This window comes from Pituophis catenifer, unplaced genomic scaffold, assembly GCF_029215685.1.
Source record: "Pituophis catenifer annectens isolate HBS135680 unplaced genomic scaffold, rPitCat1.0.hap2 SCAF_4, whole genome shotgun sequence".
NCBI lineage: Eukaryota > Metazoa > Chordata > Lepidosauria > Squamata > Colubridae > Pituophis > Pituophis catenifer.
In genome coordinates, this window is record NW_027256884.1 from 89,424,375 (window position 1) to 89,433,911 (window position 9,537).

The following is a 9,537-nucleotide window of genomic DNA, read 5'->3' on the forward strand; positions in this document are numbered from 1 at the left end:
TCGTTATTTTCACTCATCAGTTCTTCTTCTTCAGTGGTGTATTCTTCGGATTCTCTCGAAATCGCATTAGTGGATTCGTTGATCATCTCTTGATCAGTTTCTATTTCTTTGCTGTAGGCCCTGGTGTTGGGCCTATCTTTCTTGGACATTTTTAATTACTTATTGAGTCAATTAACCATCCTCTGCTACCAGCTTGTTGCAATATTTTCAGGATCAGACTCAATAAAGATAATAGAAGTTAAAGATTTAAATATATTTCTCTTTAATCATAATAGGCATTCTATATTCGCTGAATATTCAAGATAGAAGCAAGGAAAATGGGGAGGATGGCTCCTTTTATATACAAGGGGTGGAGCCAGGAATGGGAGTGGTAAATTATGAATACATTAAAGTCCAAGGAATAAGTTAACCCCTGATGTTCCATATATACATTATTTACACATTAGAGAATAAGGCATTTACATCTGACAGGAAAGTTGAAGTGAAGGAGACTGTGGACAGAAGGGGAAAAGCAAGTAAGAGAATAATTGCTGCTAAAATTGAGGATGAGAAAAAGATAGTTGGAAAGACTATAGTCAAAAGCAGAAAATAACATTAAAAGACTAGAATTAGAAACTAAATGTGGTGAAATAATTTGTTGGAAAGAATATTTTATATCAAATTGTAAACTGTTTAGACAATGTTATTGTCTAAGAGAAAAATAATGATGAAAAAGAAGATACTATAAGAACATTGAAAAATTGTAAGGATGAGAGGTAGATGATACGACTGGAGAAATGTTATAGAACTGATTTGCTTGTGGACTGGTGTGTATGTTGAAAACATCATCACACTATTATATAGAACTGATTTACTTTTTGGACTGATGTATCTGTTGAAAACATCATCACACTGCTGCAATCTCACCATCTCTTTGGCATATTTATAGTTATTCCAAACTCCAAAGAGTGGAAGGTATAGGAGAATGGTGATCAGGATTAATATTTGACAAAAATAGCAACATCATCACACTGCTGCAATCTCACCATCTCTTTGGCATATTTATAGTTATTCCAAACTCCAAAGAGTGGAAGGTATAGGAGAATGGTGATCAGGATTAATATTTGACAAAAATAGCAGGAACATAAGAAAATAAGCAGTGTCCTGTTGTATCAAATTTCTGGTTCATGACTTCAGCCAGAGGTGTCCTGCTACCTATTCTCACCGGTTCTCCTGAACCGGATGTTAATTTTCTGAGTAGTTTGGAGAACTGGTTGTTGGAAGAAATCTTTTCCAACTTTACAGGGCTAATCCTTCAAGAGAGGCAGGAAAGAAACATTCTGGTATCCTGTATTTCTAGCCTAATCCTTATTTTAATTGTCCTAAGAAACTGCCTCTGGTTAAGCTTGTTACATTGTAAGCCTTACGGCCAGACTTTCTGTTCCCCCACTCAGAGTTTTTTGTGGTACTTTTATTCCTGGGGCTTGACTTTCTTAAAGATTGTTAAAGAAGAGCTATTTACAGAAGGGTTGGCATAACCATAGAAAAAAATCCTGAGAGGCAGGATGCAAGCTTGGCATTCTGGTTAATTTTTTTACTGCCTTACTGGGGGCATGTGGTCTTTCCTTAAATCTGGATGATTACCTCAGGATATCTTGTGAGGTGAATGAAACCAGCTGGTATCTTTAAGTAGTGCAAATGGATCTAATGATTGGTTCTCCTGGGTACTTTGTCAGTTCACTGAGCACAGGAGTCTCTTATCTATGGGATTCTTCAGTCATCCAGGTCATGTTTGTCCCAAAAGTGTTTTTTTCAAGAGGCAACTGGACTTTCTTGGTTTCCAGAAAGTCCAGTTGCCTCTTGAAAAAGCACCTTTGGGACAGGAGTCTCTTGCATTGCTTTGGAGTAGCCAAGGCACATGATTGCTCACTGATAATAAGTGGTTCCTCCTTCCAATTTGTTTTAGTTTTCTCTCATGATAATATGGCTTAGTAACATGGCACCAATTGCAGAAAGTTAGTAGCCACCCTTCTCCTAGAAAAATGAAATATTTTGAGAAATATTAAAAAGGAAGAATATATTTCCCTGAATGAGAAATGGAGAAACATGTTTTCTTAGAGGGAGAAAGCATCTCCCACCTTCCTTAATAACCCACAGAAGATATCAGCACTTAAGAGATAAAGAGATAGATAGCTATAATCATAGGCAAAAGTTCTCTGCAGCAAGGTTTGAATAAAGGCAGAATGGAATTAGCCCTCACTGAAGATGTTAATTTGTTAATTTGTCTCTTTAGCTCGGCATTTTGTACCCCAAATATGCCTACTCACTTTCTGGAGAGCTTAAATGACCTCTCTGCTAAAGAGTTTCACTTTATGAGCAAAAGTAACTTGGCTGCTTATATGTTAACTATTTTAATTCCTCAATGTGCTCTGGCAACCTGCCTAATTTGTAACTCTGGGTTGCAGGTATTGCTGAGAAAAAGGAAGGTATTCAGATAGAATAGTTTAGGTTTCCATGACGGCTATGACTTATTGATCGTCAGTGTGTATTCACCCATTTCTAATCTAATGACTGATATTTAGGGCAGCTTTTTGCAAGCGAAGAAGTTTTTTGTATTTTTGTACAGGTAATCCTTGACTTACAACAGTTCATTTAGTGACCATTCAAAGTTACAAGGGCACTGAAAAAAGTGACTTTTGACCGTTTTTCACATGACCATTGCAGCAGCCCCACGATCATGAGAGATCAGGCGAGGCGAAGCCCTCCTCCACGTAAGTGACATTGAGTTGGCCATGTGCACCCAGCCACGCCCACCCTGCCAGTCATCAGGGCAGAGAACCAGTTGTTAAAAATTTGCAGCTCACCACTGAGTTCAGCAGTCTGTTTTCACAGGGATCAACCAACTGGACTAGGAAGCCTACTAGTCTCTCAGCAGATGCTCTTCAAAGACAATCATGCTGCCATCCAGACTAATAACATTTGATCTTCTTGAGTTTCATTCATTGGTCCAACTCTTTTTTGACGCCAGTCAAGCTCATTTTTTTATAATTATCAGAATTCTGATTAAGAGTATAAGAGGCAACAATGAGCAAATTCTGGAAAAACTATAATGAAACTCTGTGTTGGCATGTCCAGGCCAGAATTTTGCTTGAATAAATCTGTTTATTTAGAGAAATTATATTTTGTACTTCATATTTTGTATGCATATATAATAGAACACTAGGTGCTCAATTCAATAGGAACAGTATGTAATGAAACTAAAGAAGTCACAAGAATAAACAATAAGTATTAGTGAACTCGACATTAACAGACTAAGGAAAAATGTGTGAATTACTTTTATTTCTTTATATAGTTAAGAATAAATGAACAATAAATGACTGGTAGCATTAAAGTCATTTGGGACATAAATGTAAATGCAATATGTACAAATAATCTGTTGGTGGCTAAGAAACTGAACTATAGACTATACGATAAAAGCAGCATGTATTTGAAAATTCCTGTATCTCAGCTCAAAGTAGTTATGTTTGATACTTAAAATATAAATCATATATAAATAGTGGGAAAAACTACATTAAGTAGATGAAATTGTGTTCCTTGATAAAGCATCTACTAACAATATAGTAATAAAATAAATTTTAAGATGTGCAACTGTTAGTTGTGAAAGGAAGGAGACAAAACCAAAAGAACACCTCTGCTCCTCCCTCTCTGATTTCTTTTTAAGGCCCTACCTATCCCTTATGTATTGTGTTGACCTTTTAAACAGGAGTCCAGTTAAAGAAACTGTGTGGGTGGTGAAGAAAAGAAGAAGTGTGGAATCCTGAAGGAGAGAAAAAAATAAAGGAAGGCCCAAGAAGAAATAAAAATATGAGTTGCGAAGAAATTATAAGAGAGAAGGATCAAGAAATTAGATATAATGAGAGGAGCAAGAAGTCCCAAGTCCTCTGGACGACTGCAGAGGAGAAGAGTTGGTGTGAATAAGTGGGTCACATGAACAGAATCAACAAAGTGCTGTAAATATATATTGGTGTCAAGAAGCTGAACTGAGATGCCAAGTTGTTTGTGGATTGGAAAGGAGGTGTTGAAATCCCAAATGGACCAGTAAAAAGGCCTTACTAGATCTAAGTATATATTCACTCACACAATCTGCAGCAGCCTAATGATGGCATAACTGGCATACTGATCTACAAAAGTCATTAAGAGATGTACCAGTTATGAGAGAGCCAGTGACAAAGAGCTGAGTGTCAAAAAGCCAAGCAGAAGAAAAAAAAGTAGCAGCAATTAAGACATCATCATCACCACCACCACAGATGAACTACAGTAGATCCCTGGAAGAAACACCAACTTTCCACCCCTTAACAGTCAAATGAAGCCACACAAGTGACTTCAAGTAATCTTAGTGAAGAAGAGCGGAAGAACACGAACAGCTCAGAAAGGAATAACCCTAGAAGTAGTTGAAAATAAAAGTTAAACAAAATATATAGAAAAAAAAATACTTGAATCTAGAATTAAAATACTATAATGTATAGTATTATAAATCATAGTGTCTATGATGTAAAAGAACAGATAGAGTCAAGAATGTTTGGGTGCTTTTATATATATAATTTTTTTTATTAATATATTCTATACACTAAATAAAAAAAAGAATGTTTGGGTGCTAAATATATATAAACTGAGTACAAAATATAAGGAAGTAAACACATGCACATAATTTTGTTTTATAGAGAAAATTCAGAAAGAGTGAATTTAAAAACTAATATATAAAGAACGCGAGTGCGTGAGCTGCACTGGCTCCCAGTGGTCTTCCGGGTGCGATTCAAGGTGTTGGTCACCACCTTTAAAGCGCTCCATGGCTTAAGACCGGGTTATATACAAGACCGCCTTCTGCCATCAACAACTTCCCACCGGCCAATACGCTCCCACAGAGAGGGGCTCCTCAGGGTGCCGTCGGCCAAACAATGCCGACTGGCGACACCCAGGGGGAGAGCCTTCTCTGTGGGGGCACCAGCCCTCTGGAATGAGCTGCCCTAGAGCTCCGTCTTAGCCCCGACCTGCGTACTTTTCGCCGCACCCTTAAGAGCCTCTTGTTCCAGCAAGCCGGACTGGCCTCATACAAATTTTATTAGTGGTGTATGTGTGTTTTAATTTGCTGGCCAATTTTATATATTGATTTTAATTTGGTTTTAAATTTTATAAATCTATGTGTTTTAATATGGCTGTACACCGCCCTGAGTCCTTCGGGAGAAGGGCAGTATAGAAATTTAATAAACTTCAAACTTCAAGTTACAATGTTGATAGAAAAGGGAAAGATTTGATGAGTTCTTGAAATACAAAAAAAAAAAAAATGAAGCTGTATAGAAAAATGGTGAAGGAAAACTGGTTTACAAGGATAAAATAATATAAAGAGATAAAGTGGTGATATAATTATAGCTATGATGCCTTTACTTCATTTCATAATTTTAATTTCATTGTCTTATCGTTTCTCACTCCTTTTCTGCCTTTTATGACTTTATGTAATCTGAATAGTACACTTTACAATGGTTATGGATAATTAACAGAGAAGAGTCTTCTTCTCTTAAATGCATTCTGAATACTCTAAATCAGACTTATTCAGTATAGGTAAATTAGTAAAAGGCTTCAATCTCAAAGAAGCAATAAGTAATCTGGACTTTTGAAAATCTTTAGTGATTTTTTTTCCTTGCATCTTTTTTATATTATTTTTTTCCCCTCGAGAATTTTCACTTCAATATTAATGGACTCCATGAATTTGTATGATTTCTTTTTTTTTTTTTTTTACTAAATCAATTCATGGATTTTTGCAAGCAGCATTAGTGCCTCTGATAGAATAAGTGTGCCTATTTATTTCAGAGAAGCTGTGAATTGTGTGTACTTTCGTAAATTAGCCAAGTATTCAAACTCTTTGAAATATCTGGAAGAAATATCTAGACTCCGTACAATAGCAGGTCTATATTTTTCTAAGATCTTGTTTCATAATCATGATATATTTACTGACATGGTACTGACTTGGGTATGGGTGTCACAACAGTTATTAGTCTCCTTTCCTATCACAAGATGAGTTTCAGTAGGAAAGGATATCTCTGTACTGGTTTTATAATTTCAATTTTCTAACATTTATGAACATGTCCTTTAAATAGTTTGGCTTTGTCCTATACTACACAATCATACCACATCTCTGGTTCAAGAGCCTTTGCTGCTATTTATCATCTGGATTTTACAGATCATAACCTATAGCCATGCCTAACAATTGATCATATCAAACTGGGTATTATTTTTTCGCACTGATTTTTCATAAATTGTTATTTATGTATTCAAATTATGTATTCAATTCTCAAAAGATTATAATCAGATTCCTCAAATGAGAATTAATGAAATTTATAAAACTGAAACAACTTTCTTCCTTTGCTTATTTTGAATAAAGTTTTGAGGACATTCAAATCCAATACTTTTTTTTCCTGAAGTTTCACTCTTCTATTATCCAAAATGCTGCAAGGAAGCTTTTTTTAGACAATAAATGCATCATGACATCCATAATTTATGTACATAAAAGTTGTTCCATACTTTGACTGCATATTTTATCATTTCTCTAAAACTGCATGTTTTTCTTCCAAAGATGTTTATGCACAGCTGAGAAAAGCTAACAATGATTAACATTATGGAATAACAATTGCTATGGATAGAAAATCCAAGTTTCAAAAATTCAGATTACACTTTTATGGCAGCAAAGAAATACATAATACAGAAATACAGAACACCGCCTATCTCAGATAGATTCAAAAGAGCAGCACATAACTGTAGAAGTTGTTTTTATTATAATCACATAGTACAAAAGGGTCATGTCACTTCAGCTGGTGGGAACTGACTTAGATAACAGCTGATGAACCATGGAATGAATGACTCTCACATTAATCTTGTCAATGAAAAGATTCAAAATAGCATAGAATCAAGCTAGTTTTATAAAACATACCCATTTGTTTTTAATTGCCATGCATTCCAAGGAGGATTAACATTTAACTAAGTGCATTATCTCAAATTAAGTGCTTCTAGGACTTCAGAGGTCTAGTGTTAGAGAGAAAAGCACATTACTACACAATTTCAGAAAATTTTCATCTCTACTCTCTAAAGCTATATTAACTCTTGAATACCGAAAAAAAAATATTGAACTCTGTACCATATATACAATAAAATACAGGTATGTTATGCAGGAATTGTCCTATTCCAAACAAACTGATTTTCCATAAATTATTCATTAGAATCACCTCTATCTTGGGTAAATTAAATATAAAATATTTAGCCTTCATGCATTCTATTACTATGTGGTTAAGAGAAAAGAAAAGACAGAAAAAATTGTGGGTTGGATGAGATTCCTTTTCCACAAACTAATAAATACCTTACAGAACAAAAGGTAATCTATGAACATCTATGAATAGATAGATAGAGTAAATTACAAGAACAAAATTGTATAGAAAATATAGTGAATAGTGCTGATGTAGTTAAATTTCTTTTTCTTTTATGGTCTTTCTTTTCCTTTTATTTATTCCAATTTATTTTCCTTTTAATCGCTTAATGTATTTTGCTTACCATGAAAAGAAATGAGGCAATGCTACTTACAATAGGTATTTACAAAGGTAATTACAAATGAAAAATAAATAGCTTTTTGCATAAACATTTTTAAAAATAAGTAGATTTCTGATAAACCTACTTCTTACATTTTTTTCATAACCATTGCAGCATCCCTATGGTCATGTGATCAAAAGTCAGACACTTGGCAACAGACTCATATTTATGATGGTTGCAATGTTTTGGGGTCATGTGATCACCTTTTGTAACTTTCTGACAAGCAAAGTCAAAAGGAAGCCAGATTCACTTAACAATTTAATAACTGTTGTAGAAAATCAACACCCACCCTCCTAGAAGAATGAAATATTTGAGGAATATTAAAAAAGACAGATTATTATATTTCCCAAATGGAGAAATGGAGAAACATGTTTTTTTAGAGGCAGAAAGCAATCCCCACTTTCATTAATAGCCCACAACAGATGTCGGCACTTAAAAGATAAAGAGCTTATTGAAAGAAGAGAAGTATCTAGATAGCTCTATTCATAAGCAAATTCCCTCACCCACGAGCCAAAACAGGATGAAAGTCATTAAGACACAATAGGAATTGCTCAACATGCTTTCAGAACACAAGGCCTTCATTGCATCATCTCAGAGTAGTCCAAACTTCAACCAAACTTACCTCAGACAATTATCTAGGATTTGTACTTTGCCTATAGACCCACCTATGACCCCTACTTGGCCCCATGGGAATCTGGCAACAGCCAATAGAATACAATTCTTGTACAGGAACAGGAAGCTCAAATACAAAGCTCAAAGAAGGTATAGAAACCCACATTCCATTTTGTCAGCTACCCAGAACCCATGTGGTTCTGCTTCATCATTAAACCAACTTTCCAATCAGCCTCCATTTTTCCAGTGTCTTTCTCCCAGCTTGAAACTGAACCAGATGAATATTTCTTCCCACACTGTGTTACTAACTTCTGCAATGAGTCAGCTAACAGCCTAACAACTGCATAGTGTCATTAACAACTGCAGTGATTCACCTAACAACCTAACAACTATGGAGAGAAAGGTTGTAAAAAACTCATTTAACAACTGGCTCATTCAGCAATAGAAATTTTGGGCTCAATTGTGGTCATAATGGAGGACTGCAGTGGTATTTGTACAGTGCTGATTAAAAATTGTTAACTCTGTAATGTTTATCAATAAGTATACAAAAAAAGAAAGAAATGTTAAATGATCTTAATAATAGTTTCAAATGTCATTGTTAATAAGTGTAAGATTATTTGGCTTTTTCATCCAGAATTGAAAATAACATGAAAAAACTGGTGCAAGTTACATCAAAGTATTTTTTTGTACAATAAAGGTTTTAGTCTGAAGCTGATTACTTAGTTTTAAGATCTCCATTGTTTTGTTACTTAATATTGTTTGTGCATACTGAAAAGAAAAAGAGAAGATAAACAAAGGAAATTTGACAATGATTGAAATACTAATAGATAAAGGGAGGAAAAAAAGGTGTGAGGAAAGAAAATAGACTTAAGGGAAAAATATTTGGATTGCAATCTAATTATATTAAAGATAATGAGAAGAATCCCATTCTGACAGTTCTGTCTTTTGGTTCTTATTGAAATTGCATTTCCCATCTGTGTCTGTGTACATTTGGGAATGACAACATGGGTAGTTCTGTAGGACAAAGGAATGCCTGGAAATAGAACTTGTTTGCCTTGATAAGATAAGCAAACATGATGAAAGGTACATTTTTTATTTGCTATTTTAAAATGATTTCGTGTTCTGTAGCCTTCGCCTGCCTTTTATTGCCAGCCCTTGATGCTAAATGATAGCAAACTTTATTTTTACAGATGTTAAATATTTAAAAGAAGAGGATGCAAATCGGAAAACATTTACCGTTAGCAGCACAATGAATTACAGAGCAGATCGTTCTGATGATGGTGCAGTTATAAGTTGCAGAGTAGATCATGAATC

The 9,537-nt window shown here is 34.7% G+C and overlaps 1 protein-coding gene across 1 annotated transcript in view; it reads left to right on the forward strand.

Moving 5' to 3' along the window:
• Nucleotides 1-9,537, forward strand: part of CADM2 (cell adhesion molecule 2) — a 354,125-nt gene that overhangs the window by 279,727 nt on the left and 64,861 nt on the right. The window contains exon 6 of the mRNA XM_070943704.1: nucleotides 9,414-9,537. This exon is cut by the window's right edge and continues 47 nt beyond it. Within this exon, the coding sequence (XP_070799805.1) occupies nucleotides 9,414-9,537 (124 nt within the window). The remainder of the gene's footprint in view (nucleotides 1-9,413) is intronic.